This window comes from Copadichromis virginalis, linkage group LG12 (genome assembly GCF_057382275.1).
Source record: "Copadichromis virginalis isolate Kocher_CV1m ecotype Utaka linkage group LG12, C_Virginalis_male_GT1.1, whole genome shotgun sequence".
Classification (NCBI taxonomy): domain Eukaryota; kingdom Metazoa; phylum Chordata; class Actinopteri; order Cichliformes; family Cichlidae; genus Copadichromis; species Copadichromis virginalis.
In genome coordinates, this window is record NC_140629.1 from 24,549,956 (window position 1) to 24,576,218 (window position 26,263).

Here is a 26,263-nt window from a genome sequence, read left to right on the forward strand (position 1 = left end):
TCGGAGGACCCGGCCCACTTAGGCCACGAAGGCCGGGTCTTCAGGTGGATGCAGCCTCTGAATTTGGACACCCCCGCTGTTTCCGGCCGGGCAATAATAATGGTGACATTTAACTTATTTTATCTGATAAATAAACATTATAATATTCAAGTTTTTTGTATATATATATATATATATATATATATATATATATATATATATACTCCAAGTATGCTCCTATTGCGTGTTTTGTTTGGGTTTCCAACGACACGGAATTACCAAAAATAGAGAGGGCATAGCCTAACATATGAAACAGGAAAAGACCGCCGTGTAATCCATTCATTTCAACAAAGTAACTGTATTCTGATTACCACCTTTTTAAATGGTAACTGTAACAGAATACAGTTACTCATATTGTAGCACTGACTTCAATTGTGATGAAGTGTTTTGAAAGACTGATGAGAGATCACATCACTTCTTCACTTCCTCCCACCATCGACTCACTTCAGTTTTCTTACCGGACTAATCTTTCCACAGACGATGCCATATCTCACCTGCTCCACACATCCCTGAGTCACCTGGACACTGGCAGAGGGAATTATGTTAGGATGCTGTTCGTGGACTACAGTTCAGCATTCAACACAATAATTCCCTCTAAGCTTTTCACCAAGTTGACGGATCTAGGACTCAGCTCATCACTGTGTCAGTGGATCCTCAACTTCCTCACAGACAGACCCCAATCAGTGAGGGTAGGAAAACAAGTCTCCCCCTCCATCTCACTCAGCACTGGAGTGCCTCAGGGCTGTGTTTTAAGCCCCCTGCTGTACTCACTGTACACTTATGACTGTGTAGCCACATCCGACACCACCTCCATTGTCAAGTTTGCTGACGACACTGCTGTTGTGGGCCTGATCTCCGACAACATCGAGACAGCCTACCTGGAGGAGATTAGGAACCTGGAGACCTGGTGCCAGGAGAATAACCTCCTCCTAAACATCAGCAAGACTAAGGAGCTGATCGTGGACTTCACTACAAAGCAGGCGAGGAATTACAAACTCCTCATCATCAGTGGCACGCCAGTGGAGAGAGTGGACAGTTTCCGATACCTGGGTGTCCACATCACTCAGGACCTGTCATGGTCCTGTCACATCAACACCCTGGTTAAGAAAGCCCGTCAGCGTCTCTTCTTCCTCAGAAGACTTAGAGACTTCCATCTGCCACTGAAGGTGCTCAAGAACTTCTACTCCTGCACCATCGAGAGCGTCCTGACGTCAAACATCTGCACCTGGTTTGGGAACAGCACCAAGCAGGACAGACGAGATCTGCAAAGGGTGGTGCGCTCGGCAGAACGCATCATTCAATCAGAGCTCCCTGACCTGCTGTCCATCTACACCAAGCGGTGCAAGTCCAAAGCTAGGAAGATTATGATGGACCTCTCCCATCCCAACAATGGACTCTTCTCACTGTTGAGGTCTGGGAAGCGCTTCCGCTCCCTTAAGGCCAAAACAGAGAGGATGAGGAGGAGCTTCTTCCCCCAGGCTATTCGGGGCCTGAACCAGGTGTAGGACTGGACTCTCCCAAACACGTCACTATAAGACTGGACTCTCACACACGTCACCACACGCACCACCACACATTTCCTATAATCCTATAATTCCTATAATTTATAATCCTTATCTTTATAATCTCTTCTGCTATTTGCACATTCTTTACTGTAAATTCCTAAGTTAATTTGTAAATTTTTGTAGTAAATTGTAAATATTGTAAAACTTTTCTTCTGTCATTTAATGGTCGGGCATTGTACAGCTACAAGCATTTCACCCCCATGTCATACTGTGTATGGTTGTGTGTGTGTGACAAATAAAATTTGAATTTGAATTTGAATTTGTACTTTAAATACATAACTCCGGTACATGTATTCCATTACTCCCCAAGACTGTTCATGAGACCTAGCCTATGTACCCAGCATTTTCCTCCTCTGTACCTGGATAGTGCCTGCCTGCAACACTAAAGGACTCCGCGAGAGACGTCTGTCTCGCCCAGCAGCGCCTGTCCCACTCCTCTCCTCCTCTTTGGTTCGCCTCAACATAAACTCATCATATTCTGTGATATGATTTACTCTGAGGTGTTTGACGAGGTTAGTGGTCTTGCAACATGTATCGCAAACTGCGTCTTGGCTGTTTGTGGAGGTAAAATACGTCCACATATGACTCGGTTTACGCTCAGCCATTATTGCGAATGTGCACGCCAAAGGGCTGCGACACATTTATACAGCCGTATTTCACATATGACTATGAAAGGCGGAAGAGGAAGTAGTTCCAATTTAGATGATCTCAATGATATAGTTTCTTTCCACTGTGTTCCTGTTAATGATAAACTACAAATTTACCCCAAATTACTAAAATATCGATATTTTAATATGAGAATCTATTCTAGAACATAAATAACTGGTATTGGAGGAATGGATACATTTCAATATCAATCCGCACACCACTAGTGTAAACAGAGGTACAGCGCTACCACACAACCTTAAAAAGTTGTCTTTTGTATGATTTGTTACTTACCAAAGTCATTTTAAAAAAATGTTTCTGTAATGGTAATGCAAAAAAAAAAAAATCTGTTAAAAAATAATTATTTTGTTATCCATGAGTTTTCAGATTTACGGTTTTGCAAAAAAATAGAAAAGCTTTTTTTTTATTAAGATGCTAAATTATAGTTATTTACTTGCATTCTTGAACAGAAAAATTTGTTTTAGTGACTGAATGTTATGTGTGATTAATTTCTGACTTCTCTGATTAGTCCATTGTGCCGGTTCAAGTTTTGATTAAAAAATGTGAATTTGAAAAAATGTGAAAAAATAATAATGATAATAATATTTTAGTTTTAGACAAGCTTTAGTCTCATTTCTAAAATAGTTCAGTTTCTTGTTTTTACGGGTAATTTATATCCATCCATCCATCCATCCATCCATCTTCATCCGCTTCATCCGCTTTGTCTGCTGCCCCTGGTCGCAGGGGCAGCAGCCTAAGCAAAGAGGCCCAGACCTCCCTCTCCCCAGCCACCTCCTCCAGCTTATCCGGGGGAATACCAAGGCGTTCCCAGGCCAGCCGAGAGATATAATCTCTCCAGCGTGTCCTGGGTCTGCCCCGGGGCCTCCTCCCGGTGGGACATGCCACGTGCACTTATGGACACTCTTATGTTCGAACAGGGTGTTCGTTATGGCCAAACTGTGATTAGCACAGAAGTCCAATAACAGAGCACCGCTTGGGTTCAGATCAGGGAGGCCGTTCCTCCCAATTACGCCCCTCCAGGTCTCGCTGTCGTTACCCACGTGAGCATTGAAGTCTCCCAGCAGGACAACAGAGTCTCCAGGTGGAGCACCCTCCAGCACCCCCCCCCCCAGGGACTCTAAGAAGGCTGGGTACTCTGAACTGCCACTCGGCGCATAAGCGCAGATGACAGTCAGGACCCGTTCCCCGACCCTGAGGCGCAGGGAACAAACCCTCTCGTCCACCGGGAAAAACCCCAACATACCGGCAGCAAGCCGAGGGGATATTAGGATACCCACCCCAGCCCGCCGCCTCTCACCAGGGGCAACTCCAGACTGAGACAGAGTCCAGCCCCTCTCCAGGAGACTGGTTCCAGAGCCCAAGCCATGTGTAGAGGTGAGCCCGACTAATTTATATATTTGTTAAAAACTGTATACACTCAAACACACACATGACTGTTATGTTGTTTGTATCATAAGATATTATCTTTATTTTTGTCACCTTTTCCTCATATAATAATGAAAATCCTACCACATATCAATTATTTTCCAGCCTATCGCTTTCAAGTTTCAAATTCTGGTAATGTGCCAACCCTAATCATTAGGCTTCTGCTATGCATGTTTCTGCACTCAGGACGTAGTCTGCATTTTTTCCATATGTCAGCATCAGCAGTGACCAATAAAAATCATAAAGCCTTAAATGCAGCCTGTTTTTTAATAAAACATTATGAGGACAAAGCTAAGTCTGATGCTTTCAGATTATTACATATAGCTTTCATACAGCAGCAGGCTCCACATGAGTGTCTAAAGCTAAAACAAGAAAATTACCATTGGATAATAAATTATCCCCAACATGAAGACGGGCTCGATCAGATTACAACAGTAAACACTGCAACATGTCACCGCTGCTGATGCATGCACACATGTGAACCTACTGCAGACTTAAATATTACCTGCTCCTTTGTGCCAACACGAGAAAACAAACTACTATACACACTAAATGAAATCATCCTTCTAGTGTCAAGAAGCAGCGAAGAGATCATGCAAGGAAACCAGTACCAAACGTTGTCCATGTGTTATTGATGAGAGAGGAGCAGAATAATGCAGTCGGCATAAATAATGTAAACCAGCCACAGCTTTTTACTCAGCTATCAAAAAGAGGCGGTCAGCAAATCATCCTCAGCTCAGTGAGGCGAGTGACGATTTTTCACTGCACACCTGCTCAATATGGTACAAGGCCTGACACGCACTCTTTACACTTTCTGATCACAAGTTCGCCATCATCATGTGGGGGTGATTTAGTTATTTTGCAATGACAAAATAGTTTTTGTTTTAGATTAGGACTGGTGAGGAGCTGCCATCAGCAGTTGTGTTTCTCTTGTTGAGATTAATTTCAGTGGGCTCAGTGCTGCTGTGGATTACTCGCAGCTGTTGAACCCCCTGTCTAGATCTGTTGTTCATACTGATGCAGGCCTCTCGAAATTTCTCTCTCCATAAACTTACTGCAGCGTAAACTTGCTGCCGGGCACATGCATCTGTATTTCTACATGTGTGGGGAATGTGAACAGAAAGAGGAAGGTGGAAGGGTTGAAAGGAAGGAAGATGAAGAGTCAAGGGAAGCAATCAGAGGGCAAAACTGTAATGTGACCTAACCTCCTGCACAGGATGCAAAAATGCTTAGATGTTCACAAACACACAAATATATACTGTATATATGATACTAAGACATCTAAGAAATCTCACACACACAAACACAATGTGTATCCTTTTGCTCCTTCTGTCCCACATCCTTCCTTCTCCGGGGGCCCATAAATCAATCACTGTCAAAATACTGCACTTCTACAGTGTAACTGAGAGTCACACACATAAAGGCGCACACACTTGGCAACGCACATCGAGTAACTCTGTGACTACATTTGCATTCACTTTTTGGTTCGCTAATTTGAATGTGAAATATAAACCTACGCTGCATCAAACGGTGATGGCTCAAGCGGTGCCAAGAAACGTTTTATTCCTAAAAACAAAAATCTTTAAAAAGCAAAGAACGACTTCCTCAAGACGAGGAGTTCATGGACCGTCTGCCCTGAATGTAAATTTCGCGTATTTATTTTCTCAACCAAACTGAATGAAAGACTGAAAGGGCTCATTTCAAAATTAAAGATTAATGTGTACACCTATAGTTCTATAGCTACACACGGAATATGTGAGCACTAAAATGAAGCATGACCATTTTTGTATGTACGATGTGAAAAATGGAAGGACTGTGGTTCAGTGATTATTGTTAGTTTACAAGAAGGAGGACAAAATCTGAGCCAAGCATAAAAATGAGAAAAGACAAATCTGCTGTAGTAAGTCAGAATAGTAAATACCAGATGAGGGAAACAGATTAGTGACACTTGTAGCCAATGCAGAAGCAGTTGTTTCAAACAAGAGGAAAACTATGTGGCATAAAAGATAGACGGAGTGTGTGCAAGCATGTGTGTGTGGAGGCTTCAACAGTGGCTACAGTACCAAATCAATTTCACATCAACATGACAAAGACTACAGTTCATTTTAGTCCACATGCATGTTATGCACCAGCAGAACTGAGACCCAGAGAAACTTAATCACAACAGCAGCCGCTTCCATCCGAACCGGGTGAATTCGTGGATACATGAGGGCCTGCATATTAAATTAGGATCATGATGATCAAAGACTTTCAGGTTCTGATTGCTTTAATTTTCCATCATCCTACCTTTAACTTAGATTTCTGTATATTTTGCCTCCTCAAAAGTGGAACCACAAATCAAGGCTTTAGTGGTCAGTGACGAACACTGTTTGGCCCATATGCTTTTGATGTTGGCATATTAATATTCGATACATCCACATATTATAAGGTTACAAGGAATCTGGAGTCTTACTCAGCTGTGACAGAGCAAAAGGTTGGGTAAACTGAAGAAATGTAAACCAAAAGAACAACAACATATACTGTTGTTGTTCTTTGGTTAATTCATACAGTGAAATATCTTTGACCACATAACATAGTTTCTCTCCCTCTAATTAATAACAGGCTTTAATGTTTTCATGTATCCATGAAGCCGTCCACGTCAAACTAAAATCACCGGTTCATTCTCCCACAGACCACAACTCAAGATTAGAGCAAGAAGTCTTACCTTTGATGCCAAACTTGGAGTTTCCTCCAAACTTGAGAATAATCAACATTACAAGGAAACCAGTGAAGGCTACAGCAGCGATGCCCACCACCACGTACACCTGTACAATGAGAAATCGGGGTTATAAATCTCCCGAGAGGTGAGCAAACACACTGACAGCTACACAAAGCCAAATGCCAAACCCACCACAACAAAAGGTATAGGCCACAGGCTGTTTATATCACTGCTCAAGAAAGGCAGATTTTCTTAAGGACTGCTTTATCTTCAATGTGTTGGGTTTATTCAATTACGCATTACATAAAAATAGAGCCAGCTCAGGTGTTTCTAGACAGGAAACACAAATAAATGAAAGAGAAACAGGCACAAACCATAAATAACTTGCAGTGGCAAACAGCAAAACCGTATAGCTGCAGGAAAATAGAAGTGACTTACAGCGACTCTGTCCTCGTGTTGATTCGGAGGAGGGGTGTCTATTGATGCAAGAGATAGAGAGGAAGAGAAACTCAAGCTGTGATTTAAGGACAAGTAAAGGAGTGTTTTTTACTCACTGTCAAACAAAGATATGGTTTCAACTGACACAATAAGATTTACTGTTCATCTGAAGCATAAAATTGTTTATCTGTTTCTAACAAAATAAGCTAAAATATTACATTTTGTTCTTTTTTCAGCTTCTCACTTTAGAGGTTGCTACACCAGATGATCTGCCTCCATCTCATCCTAGCCCTTACCATCCTCTTCTGTCACACCAACCCTCCACATGTGCTTCTTCATTACATGAGGTCTTCCTCCTTCCTGGGGGCTCCATCTTCAACATCTTTTGTCCAATATATCCTCTATACATCCTCTACACATGTCTAAACCATTTATTCTCATGTCTATTCTGGTCACTCCCCATGAAAATCTTAACATCTTTAACTTTGGCACCTCCAGGTCGGCCTTCTGTCTTTTTTGTCAGTGCCAGAGTCTCCAAACCGTACATCACAGAAGGTCTCACTAACATCTTGTGAAACTTCCCATTCACTCTTTCTGCTATCCTTCTGTCAGGAATCATCCCTGACATTATTCTCCACCGACTGGAGGGTTGATGGTTGACCTCAGGTATGTAAACTCATCTATGCTTTTCAAAAAGCAGACCAAGAGTATCATTATACAGAAGTATCCCACCATGTGGAAGCTGCTCCAACAGGAGGTCAGATTTTCATAAGGTTAGATTAAGAGAACTTCACAGCCTCATCATCCAAGGTGGTTTACACCGGTCATATTGATCTGACCTCTTCCTCAAAGCCTTTTTTTTTTTTGTTGAAATAGAGAAACTTACCTTAACATTACAAACAATTAAGCTCAAATCACTTGTCCAAGTAACCAAAGCATCTGGCGTTTTACTTAATTACTGACTTTATACAAACTCAACAACTTGTAGACGTAAAGTTAACGTAATCAACATGCTACCTGAGCGTATATCACAAACTGATGGGTGCTTTTTTTTTGTTTTTGCAGTTTTTTTCTGTCTTTCAAATCTAGTGGCAGATGTGCAAAAATACAAAACAAAACTACCGTAAATAATTCATTGTCTGTGTTACTTGTGGATAAGAGTGAGCAACTAAAAGATATGGCTGTACCTGTGGTTTGATCTGCTGGTTGGAGGGCGTATTGGAGAAAGACACAGACAGAAACAAATTAGTTCTCAAACATATTTCAACTGTAAGACAAGCACTCTGTTTTCTGAGCTTGTTTCAAAAACATAGTCATTACACAAACACGACGTGCAAACAGCACGTGCTAAACATGCACACGTTCTAGCTGCAGGGTCGTACGCGTACGTAACCTCTCAACATCTAAAGAAAAACAAAAGAGTTCGTGAGAGTAAGATTGCTGAAATGTAATTTGTGTTTGTTGACGACACCAGTTGTAAAAGTGAGCCTGAACTTTCCGGCACTTTCAGTTAATGAGTAATTAAATCAGGTTGGCAGTTTAATACACAATATTTTTAAGTGATTTCAGTCTTTATGGGCTGCAGAGACAGTTAAGTCACTACAGTTCAGATGCAAAGCTGTGCTTAAGATGCTTCATCTAGCTAGTGCTACAGAAGTGCAGTGAGCGTAATCGGAGTAACTTTTTTGAAGTGGAGAGTACTTGAAAATTCAGCATTTCAAACAGCTCAATATGTATGACACGAAAACAGTTTCTTTGCAGTTTGACACATAATTTGTCTGCTAGCTGAGGGCAGAGTGACTGTGTTTCCCAGGGAAGAAAAAATACTAATGCATGATCATTTTACTCTGTGAGATGGAGAACAGAGGGAAGACTTGAGAAAAATGCTCTAATAAAGGTAGAAATTTCAAGCTTACACGTAATGTTCTAGTTCAGTTTACAGCTTGGTAATCAGATTGGATCGCTATATAACAAGTTTCTAAAGTTGTCTAGATGTTTCACATCATAAAATGTTTTTGAAAGTAAATTAACCGGTAATTGATATTAATTCATGTTATCCAAAGTGTATACACGTGCAGTCTGTATTGTGGGTCAGTGATGAACTATGTTGGAGTTGTAAAGTGCAGACTGTGGTGTCCTGGCTCAATGCTCGATGGGTCCTCGTATCTCCAGAAACATTATAAAAGAGAGATAAGCCCTTTAATTATGAATTGAAATTTAAAAGATATTTAGATAGTGGTCGAATTAGAACTGCATGCAAAGTTTGAACATATCTGTATCAGATTTTACTAAATATTTTGTACGTGCCTGTAAGTTTTTGTCCTGTTGATGTTTGAAATGAAAGATAATTTAGATAATGCTTCAAAATAACAGTAAATCTATGCGCGGCTGCTAAGTAGACAGTGTCACTGATTTTAATTTAAGCTTATTTAAGCTTTTCGTGTTCATTAGTAACAGTTGCCAAATTGCAGCTTTCTACTGGCTGGGGGTTGAAAAGCAGCCATAGTGGCAAATATAATGTGGGCCTACATATTGTAGAATATAGTTGTTCCCTCACTGCCCTAATACACTTGAACCTTGAGTACCCCCACCTGCCAAATCCCACTTTAACCCCTACACGATGCTGATGTTAAACATCTAAAAACAGTGCCTGTAAACAGAAACTAGATGTGCCTCTTTTAAGAATTTTGCACTTAAAAAAGACAAAACATACTCACTTACCATAATAGTAAGGCTCCGGATCTGTTGCTGCAAAAAAAAAAAAGAGCATTTACATTGATGACATTTGTTTCACAAAGCCAACTTTGTGCATCAACACAAACTATTTCACTGTATGTAGCTATACCTGTACATATATAGTCTAGTATAACATAAAAGCATCAGCAAGATTTTTTTTCTTTCAGCAGCTCCACCTTTGCTATCAATAAAGGCAGATTTAAAACAGAACACTGCCAGTTTGCCATTCCTTTATCTGATTTCATGCCAGCAACTACCCCTCATTATAAATCGATGCGCATAACCCAGATGGCAAAATATACACAGTCTGCAGCAATATTTAAAGTGTGAAACAGAGTCATGATGAATCAGGATGGCGACTGAGAAGTATATGAAAGAGTCTATTTGTGGTAATAATTAAATGCATTTCCTATATACTAAACAGAAATATTTGATTGTAATTGTACAAAGATAGGAAAGAATTTAAAAGTATCTGTAACGGCAAAAATAGCTGTAAAAGGGGCGATTTCTTAGGTTTTGCCTTGAGATTAAAGGGCTATAAAATGATCAAATTAAAAATATTCAGTACGGGCTAAACAGACTAGAAAGTTTGGACGCTGCTTCAAATACAGTACTTAAAAATGCCAAAATGCAGTATTTGGTGGGATTGTCGTAAAGGAAAAAATCCCATTTATGGTGCAAAGGGACAAAAAAGTTTTGCACCCAACTAGTCCTGCACCATTTGTCACAGAATTATAGTTCAAAGACCAAATAAGCAGCTCATTTATCCACTCTTCTCGTTGATTTTCTTCCAAACTATTACAATTAATGCACAAAAAACACATTCATCTCAGTGGGTGGAATGTGTCGTACTAGAGTACAGGGTGGGCCATTTATATGGATACACCGTAATAAAATGGGAATGGTTGGTGATATTAAAGTCCTGTTTGTGGCACATTAGCATATGTGAGGGGGCAAACTCCTCAAGATGGGTGGTGACCATGGTGGCCATTTAGAAGTCGGCCATCTTGGATACAACTTTTGTTTTTTCCATAGGAAGAGGGCCATGTGACACATCAAACTTATTGGTAATGTCACAAGAAAAACAATGGTGTGCTTGGTTTCAACGTAACTTTATGCTTTCATGAGTTATTTACAAGTTTCTGACCACTTATAAAATGTGTTCAATGTGCTGTCCATTGTGTTGGGTTGTCAATGCAACCCTCTTCTCCCACTCTTCACACACTGATATCAACACCGCAGGAGAAATGCCAGCACAGGCATCCAGTATCCGTAGTTTCAGGTTCTGCACATCTCGTATCTTCACACCATAGACAATTGCCTTCAGATGACCCCAAAGATAAAAGTCTAAGGGGGTCAGACCGGGAGACCTTGGGGGCCATTCAAGTGGCCCACGACGACCAATCCACTTTCCAGGAAACTGTCCATCTAGGAATGCTCGGACCTGGCACCCATAATGTGGTGGTGCACCATCTTGCTGGAAAAACTCAGGGAACGTGCCAGCTTCAGTGCATAAAGAGGGAAACACATCATCATGTAGCAATTTCAAATATCCAGTGGCCTTGAGGTTTCCATTGCTGAAGAATGGACCCACTATCGTTGTACCCCATATACCACACCAAACCATCACTTTTGTTGTTCCAACAGTCTTGGAGGGATCCATCCAATGTGGGTTAGTGTCAGACCAATAGCGGTGGTTTTGTGTCAATGGAAAATTGTACTTAGTAGTCAGTATAATCTTTTAATGATATAAGTTTGCATATGGTAGAATACTGTATGAAATCATTTGTGTTTAGAAGTATATAGTTGATGGCATATTGAAAGAATGTCTCATCCTAGGAGGTCTGTAACATCCCAGGGTGTTCTGGCGTTCACCCCCACATCCTAGGAGTATGGGAGAGGTCGTACCTTGTCTTATTGTTTTACGGTAGGATTAACGTAGCTATACATGTTTTAGTCTAAGTGCCTTTTGTTTAGATGAACTGCTGGACTTCCAGTCCAGCAGGTTTAGGGAAGTCCTTTATGGGGTCACACTCTGACACACACACACACACACGCACACACACACACACACGTACACCTCCACATATCAATGTATGGAACAAACGCTCACTGAAGTGTATAAATAAAAGACCAGGGCAGTCCTCAGTGCTTAGTCTCTGAGGCTCACTCTTGGTGTGTCAGTTCTGGAGGCTGCCCTTGCTAGCAAGAAAATCTCTGTGTTTCTCCTCTCTGATTCTCTGCTGAAGAAGTGTTTTAGAATATATCTCTTAACATTTTGTTTGTTAACTTCACCATTCACATAAAAGTTTGCCTCATCACTGAACAAAATCTTCTGCGTGAACCTAGGGTCCTGTTCCAATTTTTGTTTTGCCCATTCTGCAAATTCTGTGCGCCGATCTGGGTCATCCTCGTTGAGATGCTGCAGTAGCTGGAGTTTGTAAGGGTGCCATTTGTGAGTAGCTAATATCCAGTGACATGCGGCGAGTGCTACGCTGTGGGCTCTTGCTGAATGAAGCTAGGACAGCCACTGATGTTTCTTCATTAGTGACAGTTTTCTTGCGTCCACATTTTGGCAAATAAAACACTGAACCAGTTTCACGAAACTTAGCAAGCAGTTTGCTAACTGTAGCATGGGAGATGGGTGGTCTCGTAGGGTGTCTTGCATTGAAATCTGCTGCAATGACCCGGTTACTGCGTTCACCAGATATCAACACAATTTCGATCCGCTCCTCACGTGTTAACCTCTTCGACTTTTCAATGGCTGTGAACAAAGAGAAACTTGTAAATAACTCATGAAAGAATAAAGTTACGTTGAAACCAAGCACACCATTGTTTTTCTTGTGACATTACCAATAAGTTTGATGTGTCACATGGCCCTCTTCCTATGGAAAAAACAAAAGTTGTATCCAAGATGGCCGACTTCTAAATGGCCACCATGGTCACCACCCATCTTGAGGAGTTTGCTCCCTCACATATACTAATGTGCCACAAACAGGACTTAAGTATCACCAACCATTCCCATTTTATTACGGTGTATCCATAGAAATGGCCCACCCTGTACATTAATTAACTGTCAGACAGGGAAAGGAAAAATATTCTTCTGAAATTTTTAACTCTAACCTGTTGCTAGGCTCATGGTTTTCAGTTTACAGACATCATTGCATGACTACAAAGTAGGAACATTTCTCCTTTTTCAAACAGTGTTTTTCTCAATGCCAGTTGATCTGCACTCTTTGACCTGGAGGCATCTTAATGAGAACAGTGTCATCTTTCTGGCGAAAACAGATCCATTATATTTTGATCTAGGACTTTTTGAGAAAAGCTGAAAATACGTCTTTTTCCGGGTCTACACAAGTAAAACAAAAAGAAAAAAATATATATATAACTTTTGGGGCCGCTCAATAAATTTACATACAATTTATTTATTTGTCTGTCAGTGTTCCTGACTGTTTGTCTCCATAGCCATACAGATACGGAGTCATGGCTTTACATATGTTACGGTGTTACTCAGTGTCAAAGCTTCTCCTGTCTGCCTCTTTTTCATATGCACACATGAAAAACACAAAATAGTCCAAAAACCCCACCAGCAGCTAACAACAGCGACTGTGTTGCTGTAAGATTTTCAAAACAAAATCCTCCAGCTTGTTAATGGAAGACCAGTAAGCTTTAAAACATGTAGATCTTTCAACATAAAAGCCATTAATTAAATACAGAAAGCTATTCGGTTGACCAAAGCTGTCTGATTTTCAAAAGAATTCATCAGAGTTCATCAAAATCAGAGCCTCCAGTTGTGTATTGGACATTGTCAAGATGCTTTAATAATGTGAGATTTTCAAAGTAAAATTACAAAATTAACAGGATGTTAAAAATAAATAATATATTTCAAATAAAACTTAGCTAGACATGAATTTATCAGAATGGTTTCAGGTGCCAGAGTTTAAACTATCAAAAGTATTTTGGGGCAGTCTACTTAGCTTCAACTTCTTAACAACATAGCAAGTCCAGCAGTAGCATTAATCACTCTACTGTTTCTCCAGAAATTGCATAGTCTAGTTCTTGTGATTATTAATTATGAAGAATATTTTTCCTCAATTAATAATTTAGTTAAAAAAGAAGTGGTATATCATATGTTCTTGAAAAAAATAGTAAAAATGAACTTGCTGATAATTTTTTAATAACCAGATCAGACATCATGATGATAGTGGTGTAGAAACAGAAAATAAAACATCCAATAATGTTGTATCTTACCATCGGAAGGCATGTGCATGAAATGAGCATCAACTTCTTTTTCGTCTGTGCCATAGGGGTTTGCAACCTCTAGTTTGTAACGCCCATTGTTGATGTGTGTAGGGCTGTCCAACTGCAAGCAGCCATGGTACTCTCTCTCAGCGTAGTCGTGGATCCTGGTGAAGATGTACTGCCCCTCCTTCACTGGCTTACCATTCTGTGACCACTTGAAAGTTGGCTTAGGGTTTCCTAAAGAGAGGTAGTGAAAACAATACAAAAGAACCAGTAACGTTAACTAGTTTTCATTATTTAAAAAGATGTCATTACCCTATTTACGCAGGTACTGGTGTGACTTAGGGAAAGTCTTTTTATGTTGGGACCTTGTGAAATCACAAAAATCAAACATCAGAATATGACTAAATACAATCATGTGGACATCTCTTGTACCTGTCACGCTGAAGGGAATACACCAATGATGATCTGGAATTGCGTCACTCAGCTTTGTGATTTTGGGAGGAACTGATGCAGCGGAGAGAAAAGAGAGTTTAAGAGCAACAGTGTGAAATTCAAACAGAAGACAGAACTAAGATAAGGCAAAGGTAAAAACTAGCGAAGCGTGCAAGAACACAGATTAAAAGATGAGAAGAACCGTTGTCTTCTCAAGCTTTTAATTCTCTGATTTAAAGACTACGCTGCATCGAGGGATGCTTTGACAAATTAATCTTCACTAAATTGGGGCAGTTTGCCAGAGGATAAACTTACATAGTATATTCAGCACCACAGAGGACTCTTTGTCTCCTACAATGTTTTCAGCTGTGCAGCTGATCTTGCTGTTGTGATCCGTGGAAGACAGGTTAAACAGTTGCAGCTTGGAAGTCTGGCCCGATGTCGCTATCTGCATGAGAAAAGAGCAGCCGCACAAACAAAAACTGATTGCTTAGTAGAAGACAATGTCTTCAAAGTCAGATCGTGATGTTAAGAGGTCCAAGAGCCACATTAAGTAAAAATTGACTTTTAAATCAGAGTGGACCTCGATAACGCTCAAGCTGTTAAATGTTCATGATATGTGCATAAAACACTAGAAACGCTGGGTTATGTCATTCATAGCACTTTAAACAAGAGGGAAAAGTATGTGTTGACAGTAATATACTCTAAATTGCTAATTGTTTTTATGATGACACAGCCGGTCTGTGGTAGCCAAACCCTTCTTCTGGTGTTGTGAGGAAATCAAATACTTATTTCCCTCATGGACATGCAAATCATGTCAAACTTTTTTAGTAATTTGTTTTGTTTTGATATTCTGTCTCTCTCCATTAAAATGAAACTAACAGAAAGATTAGAGACTGTTCATTTCTTTGTAAGTGAGCAAGCTTACAAATTCAGCAGGGGATCAATCAGAGTACATGCTTTTGTCTTTGGGGGAAGAAATTCTAACGGCAAGCTACTACAATCTTTTACATGTAAGACTTTGATTGTTGTAGACTTGTGAGGTAGCTAGTAATGGGCAGCCATGTGGGCAAAAATGCCTGGCTGGAGTCTGTCTTTACATTTTCACGGAACCTGTTCCCTGACTTTGGGGGATTGCAAGAGATGAAGTCTTCAACACACACAAGCAACCAAAATGCAGTTATAATTAATGGTAATAAGCCATTTATTGGAAATCAGAGTAGGAACATTAAAATAACAGTATCATAGCAACAAATGGTCTGAATACTGAAATGCTGAAATGTAAAGCTCATAGAGCACAATATCGTAATTTCTGTAACAGTAGGACAGCAGTGCTGGTGCACTGTGTGTCTGTGTGTGTGTGTCTCCTAACCTCATAGTAGGCGACACGTATCATATCCCAGAACAGCTCAGGAGATGGGACACCAGAGGTCGTACACAACAGCTCCATATTCTCTCCCTCCATTTTGGTCAAATTGGATGGGGTTAACGTTGCCGTGGGAACCTCTGCATACAGCAAGGGGGCAGAAAGGAGGAGAGAAGAGTGAGGAGAACGTAAAGTTTAGAGATGGCGAGAGGACAGGACAGGAAGTGGTAGGAAAGGAAGCAAACTTAGGATTTAAGGCCTGTTTAAGGCCGCTGTTTTTTTTCTTCTCAGTTGAAATACAAATCACGTAAGAACCTCGACAACAAGACAAGAGCAGGCAAACACACACACGCAACCACAGGGACACACAAAGAAAGAGCTCGAATTCAATCTCCTGCTCTCTTTCTCTCACTTTCATTTAAGCACACTCACCCCAATCAAACAGTCAGACAAAGAGACAGAGTTCAAACACAGTGATGGTTACACTGATTACTAGTGCATGTCTTCAGCAGCCCAACTACTAAATTGATTGGACACAGTCTAAAGCCCCTGTCAAAGCAAAGACACTGGTGACTGTGTGTGTGTGCATATATGTTTGTGTGTGTGTGTCTACATAGGTGACCAGGATGTGACCTGAGCACGACCAATCAGACTCAATCAGAGTCTTGCCACTTTTGTCCCCTGTCCAATAACATCATTGAAGAGAAGAGAAGAGTGTCGACAGCTACTGCAGATAAAAACTGGACAGATTTCTTATCAAACCCCATCCTCTCCCCACCCGTTTCCAACCTCTTCTGTCCGTCGGCAGAATGCTTATCACCAGGGCAACCCACTTATCACTACGGCAACCCACTCAATCACTGTGAGACGCCGTAAAAACCAGTCATTTCACTGGTGGCAGCCCAGCTACTATATCAGAACGACATATCTTAACAGGCTCTCAGTAAATCAGCTTTCTACTGCCACTACAGCCATCTGCAGGCTGCACATTACACACACACACACACACACTCACACACACATCTCCCACTGAAGCCAACAAATTAGCATAAAACCTCTGCAAACCACCGTGATTTTGATGTAAGTGCAGCAGGATCGTTATGACCTCATGTTCAATTATGGTAGTTAAATCATCCATGCCAGTGTGTGATCCTGAATCTTTAGCTGCTTAGATGTTTTCAGAATCAACAAGTGGGATTGAAAAGGGTTTTATTGTAATTATGGACGGTAGATCGCCCTGCAATTGTGACAACACCAGCAATTATACGGAACTGTGTCGTGTATCAGCGCTGAGCCCGCGCTATAGTTCACCTGCAGCCACTTGTGAGGAAATTCTGGCAGTCGGGTGTCTGCAAGGGATGCACGACATTTATATTCATGCAAGAGAGTTAGACACTAGCTAAATGGTTTTTCATTCAGCCTTTTGACTAAAAAATCCCAGCTATGTTTCTGTTAGTAGTGTTGAGCCATATCTTTTGTGAAGGCATGGCTGAACTTTGCGGTGGTTATTGATGTAGGTCTGTTTTCTTGTGAGAGATGTAGACATTTACATTGTGACAGTCTGTGACACAAAGACAGAAAACCATTCACACTCACACTCAAATCACTCAAACCATGGCCAATTTTGACTCACCGTTTAAGCTAATGTTTTCCAAAACATACGTTTAAACAAATAAAGACGACATGCAATAAGAGCGAAGGAAGAATAAAGGTTAAAGAGCACAAAAATCTGAGTGGTCGAACTGCTTGTTTTCTTCTTATTTTTAAGGTTATTTCCTGTCATGCATTGCAGAATTTTCAAGTATTCTTCTATTATGAGTAGAAATATAAATAGATTACTGTACTTATATTGCCTCAATTTGTGATTTGATGATATTTTTCAAATAAATACAGTGCAGTGCTGAAACATGATATCCCATGGATCCTTAGCTGGGCTCAAAACTGATGCTGGTGTCCATGGGATTTGATTCACATCATCTTGGACTCATGAAACCCCTTGACCTCTCAACAGAAGCATCTGGAACTGCAATGGTTTTCCGTGTTCCACATTCAGGTGCTGCTTTTAATTTCTCACTTGTCTGTACTTGAAGTTCACATGCTCACTGTAACAACAGGGTTTAGATTTGTACTAAAAGGTCAGCTGAATATTTTTTTTTCTTTTGTCTTTTCCACACTGCTGTAGCCTTCACACTTGTATAGAGGTGTTTTATTTGGAAAGCAGCTCATTATTCACTCATCCACTCAGGCTGTCAGAGTTATTCCGTCTCTGACATGCATCCAAGTGGTAGCGTCTATGTCCTTCTGTCCTTGTTTTATATTAATCTTATATTGACACATAAAACCCTGGAAATAACTTGGTTGTACCATCAAGATTGGTCTTTTGGAAATTACTGAATATTAATTATGTCTAAAGATTCCACAACAAAAAATTTTTTTCTAATCTTGGAGCTCTGTATGGAGATATGCATGGAATTAGGTTAATTAGATCAATCTAGACTGACTGTAGGTGTGAGTGTGAATGGCTGTCTGTCTCTCTGTGTTAACCCTGCAACAGATTACATCTGTCCAGGGTGTAACCTGGCTCTTACCCTGTGACAGCTGGGTCTGTCTCCAACCTTTCCATGACTCTGAATTGAATAACTGGATTGCACATCTGACTTTTAAGCCAAGGGTCACAAAGCCCACGTCAGACGGGTCAGATAAAAAGAAAATGCATCGCTTTACCACTAATTCAGACTGAATCTCGTAAAAGTTAAGAGGCAAAGTTCATTGCATCTGATACTGTGCATCGTCATTTGACTACTAGGTTGCACTGGAATAAGCAAGAATGATCAATTTAAGTAGAAACTGTGATATTGCTCTGGTAAACGTTGCTTAAAGACTATATTTTAGTGTCACAAAAGAGCTTTCTTTTCTGTAAACGACAACCTCTCAGGTAGAGAAGTGGGGAAAACTTCACAAATGACCCCTGGATGCACCTATGCATATACTAGCTCTTGACACTCCTTGACACCTGGAATCCATATTGCATTCATTTTCCAGGATTATGTTCAATGAATGGGTGATGAATTACAAGTACGGCATCAGCGACAGCATTACTCAGTGTCATTGTTGCTAGCTTTTGCTACAGGCCACAATAGGCACGTTTGTATTGATGTTCAGAGAAATGTTAGCATTTATTATGTAACCTTCCTTCTGCTCCATCATAATGATGTGTTTTTTGAGGCAATGCAGAGGCAGAAAGAGAGTTTTCTGACAAAATGTATAGCAGAGAGAGGTGAGGAAAGCACTGAGGCACGCAACACAAAGTCTGTCCATAAGTTTACCTGTCAATGTTCTGCTGTTCATGCACTGTGAAGGATTCACAAATGATGCAGAGACAAAGGGAGGAGGATGATGTGTTAATGATTGCTGATCTCTTGTCTGAGATTACAGTCAATCAGGCTGACACTTAACTCCAGCATCAGATCATTCGAAAGTTTTGAATCTCTCTACACTTTTTTTTTATTTTAATTAGGCCACATTTAAATTATTGTCCTCAGTGTTCTTGGCCAAATGGGTCCAAGGAAGGACGACTGGTGAACTGGCAGCAAAGACATGGTCACAACGTCATTATGCTTAGCCTGTGTGTGGCTAAAAACCTTAATGCTGCCTTTGATATAAAGGTGTCAGAACACAGTGCATCACAGCTTGCTGCAGAACGCTGAGAGTAGACATGCTGACCCATATATCCACTACTGAATACATCTACATCGAGCATCCGAGCATCTGAGTCGACAAATCACATTTTCTTTTATTTTCACATGGACATCGGGTTGTGTGCACATCATCTTCCTGGAGGAGAGATGACAGCAGGATACGCTATCGAAAGAACTCAAGCCAACAGAGGCAGTGCTATGCTCTTGGCGATGTTCTGCTGGGAAACCACAGGTCCTGTATTTCACGTGGATGCTACTTATACACGTACCACCTGCAAACATAGTCTGCTTCCTCTGTTATGGTAAAAGCTCTCTCTGCCAGGAAGGAAGAAAATTGCAGTAGTGTAAAGAATAAAATATCTAACTGAGAATGAAAACACAACTTTAAACCAGGAGAATCAGATTTATGTTCTATATGTCTCAGTTTTCAGTGTTTAAAGTTGTTGTTCCCGTTTTGAGCACTGTTTGATTAGGTTCAGACTTTTAGGGGTCCTACTGTCTTTCTGAAAGGTTTAAAGCTTTTATATGCATTTTTTCACACCATAAATGCTGTGCATTAAAATGCAAAGCAGTCACTATTCTTAGGGAAATATTTTTATGGCAATTAAATTAAGGCTAAGTTGCAGTTTGGGTTAAATAGCGTTGAAAAGTCATCTTAGCTTTGAGAAAGATTCTCTCTACACAGTCTTCTGTTTGGGAACGAGACACAATCACTGAAATGTAAATGGCTGTAATTCCTTTCCACATTAAAAGGGTTAAGCTATGCAAAAAGACATCCTTCTGGCTCATTTCAAAATCTTAGAACTTACTTTCTTCCATTTTTAATAAAGATTGTTTATTGAATTGTTTTGACCGCCTGTCCTCTTTCCCACAAACTGTCCTTCTTAATCTCTCTTGAATCCTTCAGTTATGAAAACTTCAAAATGACAGCAGTATGTCCTTAGAAGGAAAGCAGGAGATGTCTTAAGACATTAAGGCCTGGATGACCTCTATGTTCCTGCTTCTTAATTAAGATAAAGCTGCAGTTATAGTGCTTGACCCTTAAAAATGTTAGAAACATGATGTCTAACCAGATGCTTACTCTGGATGGCATTACCTTGGCCTCCAGTAACTCTGTGAGGACTCTTGCAGTCGTTTTAGACCAGGACATATATGTAGGACTGCTTTCTTGCATATGCTCAATATCTCTAAAATTAGAAATATCCTGTCTCAGAGTAATGCTGAAAATGTAATTCATGCATTATTACTTCTTGGCTGGACTACTGTAATTCATTATTATCAGGATGTCCTGAAAACTCCCTGAAAAGAACTCAGTTGATCCAAAATGCTGCAGCAAGAGTCCTGACAGGGACTAGAAAGAGAGCACGTTTCTCCTATATTTGTATCTCTTCATTGCCTCCCTGTTAAATCCAGAATCAAACTTAAAATTCGTCTCCTCACATACAAGGTCTTGAATAATCAGGCTGCATCTTATCTTAAAGGCCTCATAGTACCACATCACCCCATTAGAGCTCTTTGCTCTCAGACTGCAGATTTACTTGTGGTTCCTGTTTAAAGTAGGATGGGAGGCAGAGCCTTCAGCTTTCAGGCCCGTCTTCTGTGGAACCAGATTCCAGTTTGGATTTGGGAGACAGACACCATCTCTACTTTTAAAATTAGGCTTAAAATTCGAGTATTTATTTAGGGCTGAATCAGGTGACCCTGAGCCTTCTCTAAGATACGATACAACAGGCCTAGACAGCAGAGGGCTTCCCACAATGCACTGAGTGGTTCTTGTTTCCCTCTGTTTTCTTTTTTTCCCCTTAACCTAAGTGGCCGTGGCAGATGGTTGCCCCTAGCTTGGTTCTGCTGAAGATTTCTTCCTGTTAAAAGGAAGTTTTTCCTTGCCACTGTTGCCAAGTGCCAAGTTTGCTCACAAGCGGTTGTTGATTGTTGTGGTTTTCTCTGTTTTATTGTAGAGTCTTTATCTTACATTATAAAGATAAATACAATTTAACTGAATTAAGCTGAACTTCTCAGGCCTGTTACTTTAACTTCAGCTACCTCATAAAACAAGGTTACAAGCTACAAATACAACAATCTGCCTCATCTGTCATGTGTTTTTGTGTTGTGCCTCCCAACTGCTTTACTGACATAATATACTTACTAAATCTTTTGTGTCTTGCTTTATTCCTCACTATTTAACATGTAGGAAAGTTCACATATGTAATTAGCATTTCCTGTCCACAAACTCTTACAGAAGCCATCTGGTCTGTTTTGTGTTTGCCTGTGCTGCTGAATTTTAGTTTTATCTACTATACAACTATTCAAAAGCCTATGCACAGATTGGATGGTAAAGCCAATTAAGTCAGAAAGGAAATGACGGGGACAGAGGCAAAAATTCTTTGAACAGCAATCAAAAAAAATAGATGATTAAGGGCAACAACTGACTGTCATTTTGCGTGTTTGACTGGAATGACTAACTGAGAGAGACACAGATGAAGGCAGAGTGCACCTGTGCTGTGATGTGCCCAGCGGGAATCTGGTAATACATCTGCTATAATTTCTACAGCGCCGGGAAAAAGCACCCTTTGCTCAGGACAGCTGGTTTCAGTTATTCACTTTAATGGAATTTGATTCATTTAGCAGAAGCTAAAGGTGTTATAAGAGCGATGGTGGAAAAAGCTTAAACTTGCCCTTCTTACCATTAACAAGCGTGGCATTAAAGGGAGAAGGAACTGAGAGAAGGACACAAAATGAAAGACTTTATAAAGAGTTAAATATGGCTCTTTTGTTTTGTTTTAATTACCCCGTTATTAAGAAACAGCGGGACTGTTAAACACCTGCCGTTGCCAACATTTTTGCTGAGTGACACAGCTGATGTTTTTATTTTGCACATTGAACAGGCTCTGTGTTTGTAATCCTTTCGGGGCGGAGCTCCAACCATAAACAGTCCACAGACGGAGAATCGTATGAGGCTCGCCTGTGAGATCAGTGTCGGCCCGAGGGCATCGATGGGCATTTCCTCTTTGTGCCTTCTTCATAATGTCGCTCAGAAATGTTCAGGCCCACAGACAGAAAGGTTTTACATAAAGCAGACAGGCAGATGGAAAATGCCAAATAAAGAGGAAGAACTATGAGCATGAAGCGCGGGGCTAGCAGTTTGGCCAGACTGAAAGGTCTTTTTTGGTGTATCACTGTTAGCCCTGGGGCATTATTTGGCACCCCTGCCCCACCATGTCCTCCTACTCATATGTCACTCTGCCAGGGGGTCCCCCGCCCACCTCTCCAGAGGCCCTGCTGTAACTGTGCTAATGCCAAAAATATCCTCTGCTAATGGAGGGAAGGTAGAGGGGACAGATCAATAGGAATTATCAATGACATTGTTAGCTTCCTGCAAGCTAACTTATTGTTTGTGCCCTGAGTGTCCGGATTGCCCAGAGCTATTTTTCACCAGATTGATTCCTCTGTGAACAACAAAGATGCTAAAACAAAACCCCAAAACATGATTAGGCTCATAAAGCGGATTTGACTGATGATTTTTTTCTTATAAATTTAAGTCTGACATGAAAATTCCTTTATAATGCCACATTACTAAAATAAACTGGGGTGCACTCCCCATCCGAAAGGCGAAAACAAGTTTTATTTGCTTACTCTGGTCAAACTCAAGCTCTAAATGCCAGATTGAGACAGATACAGTGCACACGATTGGAAAAAAAATCAACAAATCCAGAGAATGAGAGCAGGTCAGACTCTGAGACAGGTCAAGCTGTAATTTGACACATCTTATGAACAGAAGAGTGTCCAAAATAGAATGATTCATGAAAAATTCATACAGATGATATAAAGAAGGGAAGAATAAAGTGTCAAATAACTGCTGACATTTATACATTCATGCTTCATAAACACTCCCATAAGCATAAAAGCCTTGTGGTTTGTAGAAGCCTGTCCTGGAAGTGTACTTAAACTGACATTACACTTATGTGGTAAGTAATTGTATGTGGAGGACTGTAAAGACATAATTCTTTATTATAATATTAACTGTGTTTCTTGGCAGGTCAAAGAAACGTTTCTTGATTAAATCTGTGGAAAGCGTCTTTTCTTGCTTTTAAAATGTGATCATCTTTGTGGGGTTTGCTTATAATATTGCAGCTTTCCATAAATCTAGAAAAGTTGGGTTTTGTCTTTTTATTCCTAGAGAACAAAACATGATGATTCAGTGGAAAAGGAAATGAAATCTGCTGCGTGACAGCAGGTCACCGGTGCTATGGGACACAGTGCAGATGGTCTTTATAACACTTCATTTTACTGCAGTACATACAGTCAGCAACTTTCAGAGTCAATGATGTCATCTATGTGCTGAATTACACAAAGCATCATATAGTCCTAGCATGCTGCTGTTGCAGGTGAGCAGCAAGAAGGAATAGATGAGCAACTTAGGCAAAGCGATGCACAAATTTGGCAGGTTTTGTATGATCTCTGATAACGATACGCGCAATAAACTAAATCCTGACTAAACTAACGTTTCTTTGTTTTCTGCATGTGGCGAGGAAAAGAACAGGGAAGGAACACAAAACAAAATCTCTAAGTAAGCTCTACGTACGACTGACATACGTAGCAGACATATGATGGTTTCTACAGGCAACGATCAAGATCTGTGCGTTTATTCTCTAAAATAGCAGCACAGCTAATACACACACGCACACATCGTCAGGCTCCCTGCAAACCTCCAGAATAAAAGCAGGCCAGATTGTTTTGTGGGTACGTGTGTGTGAAAATACTTAGGACGAATACTTCTACAATCGATACCCTCGTAGTTTCGGTAGTAAAAGCAAAAGGGAAAATAATCAATAGGGACGGCTCACTGAGACATAATGTAATAGCTTCATTAGACATCTCCTCCCCCAGGTTACACATGTACATATAAATATAATAATAAATATAAAAGCCTTGTTTTCATGTTGTTCACCTGCTCGTTCAATACAATGCTTCCCCAGAAGTACACAAGAATGTTAAACATTGCACACATCTAATTGGTAAATGGACCTTTTTACTACAAGCATACAAGCGTGTACCGTACAATACATCATGATGCTCTCTCTCTCTCTCTCTCTCTCTCTCTCTCTCCTTTGGTTAATCTAGCACATTCAATGTAATGACAGAGCTTTCAGTGATACACCATACAAGCATGCACAGAAGTACACAAGAATACTGAACCCATCTAACGCACATTTAATTGTTAGATGGACTGGTACTTGAAGAGCTTTTTGCTACAAGCCAAGGGTTTTCTATCATGGATGCACTCACCCTACGGTGGATACATCAGGACCAATTTGGGGGTTGGTTTATTGCTCAAGAATACTTGGACTTGCAGGCTGAAGGACTTGGACCTCTACCTCCTGAGTCAGAGCCTCCCCAAATTAAAATTTTAATACATGAACTTCTGATTAGAGGAAATCTCTGACAGGTTTAACAGAACTTGCAGCCATTTTTTAAAACCTATCATCACATTAAACATGCTGGGTTAACCAGAGGAGTGAAATAGAGCGCTATGGCACATCATAAATGTATGAAATTTAGAGCAAACAGGAAGATGAACACTCGTAACTTTTGATCGGATGGCTGGACACCTGTCCAGAAAGGCTAAGCCTACCCCCGCCTAGTATTATAGGACAACACAACCCTCACACACTCACAAACGGCACACACATGCATAACCTGTGTGTCGGTCATTTCACTTTACTCCATCTAGCAGCTAATCTGTGCATCGCATGAGAAAAAATCCCAACTGGACAAAGATAAATCAGTCTGTGCAGCGCTGATGGCGTTTTGGTGACACACAACAGAGAGCAAACAACATGTTCAAGCCCTGTGAAAGTGAGGCTCTAAGTGTGCGTGCGTGCTTTTATTTGGTCATTTGTTTGCTTGCTCATGCATAAGACATTGTAGCTTTCTGCACTTCACAGTGTCTTGGGAAATTACAATATACAGGCTAAGCGACACTCCATGTAAGTGCAATGCTGTCCGTGCAGCACATCCGTCCTACTCACATACCAGTAGGTATATATTACTGATTACTGCAGAGGCTGTAGTCAGTGCATGAATTGTGCTCTTTGTACAGTTATCCTCTTAGGTGTTAACAGCAAGCTTCAGTGTCTCTATTCATTCAACCCCCACACCTCCTGAGAATTGCCAAAACACTTAGCACATTTGTCTTCAAATATCAAGTTTCATACCGCACACGTGTACATACACATTTATACAAACTGTGCACATAAAAACAGATGTGTCAGACATATGAAAAATACATAAGAACACGACAAAATATAAGCAAGCCCTTGGAAAAATATTTGCACAGGAAACTATTAGGATTGATTTTTTTTCCTCCAGGTGCTTCAACGCTTTACACTCTGCTACAGCTTGTGAATGTTTTTTCCAGGTCCTTACCCTATGTGTGTGTGTGTGTGTGTGTGTGTGTGTGTGTGTGTGTGTGTGTGTGTGTGTGTGTGTGTGTGTGTGTGTGTGTGTGTGTGTGTGTGCGCGCACGCCCTTACCACAGTTAGGTAATGTCAGTCTGGACAGCAGTTTGCGTGCTCCTCCGTCCTCAATGCAGCGTAGCTCCTGAATGTCTGCTTCCTCTCCTAACCACAGTTTGATCCACATGTTCTCACAGGAGCAGTGGAGAGGGTTTCCAGACAGGATCCTAGAAGCACACACACACACACACACATTGAAGATCTGTGAGAAGCAGAGCATAGCAAAGCACGAAAGAGTAACAGACATTTTGGAAGATTTAAGAAAGAGAGGAATTGTAACTGTTCGACACCACTAGTGTTAAGTGTTTCTGGGATTTGTTTTTTTTTTTTCTTTTTTTGTCACATTACAAGGTTTTGCTACTAACATCTCTGCATGCTCTCTGTGCTGTTATTTAGCTTTTAAATCGGGGGAAAAATAGAAACGGGGAAAATAAATCTAA

At 40.6% G+C, this 26,263-nt stretch overlaps 1 protein-coding gene across 1 annotated transcript in view; it reads right to left on the reverse strand.

Moving 5' to 3' along the window:
* Positions 1-26,263, reverse strand: part of ntrk2a (neurotrophic tyrosine kinase, receptor, type 2a) — a 107,813-nt gene that overhangs the window by 75,476 nt on the left and 6,074 nt on the right. Inside the window, exons 5-13 of the mRNA XM_085475590.1 lie at positions 25,842-25,990; positions 15,617-15,750; positions 14,560-14,692; positions 14,245-14,316; positions 13,819-14,046; positions 9,553-9,579; positions 8,019-8,033; positions 6,832-6,869; positions 6,400-6,499 (exon numbers count right to left, since the gene is read on the reverse strand). Coding sequence (XP_085331716.1) covers positions 6,400-6,499; positions 6,832-6,869; positions 8,019-8,033; positions 9,553-9,579; positions 13,819-14,046; positions 14,245-14,316; positions 14,560-14,692; positions 15,617-15,750; positions 25,842-25,990 — 896 coding nt within the window. The remainder of the gene's footprint in view (positions 1-6,399; positions 6,500-6,831; positions 6,870-8,018; positions 8,034-9,552; positions 9,580-13,818; positions 14,047-14,244; positions 14,317-14,559; positions 14,693-15,616; positions 15,751-25,841; positions 25,991-26,263) is intronic.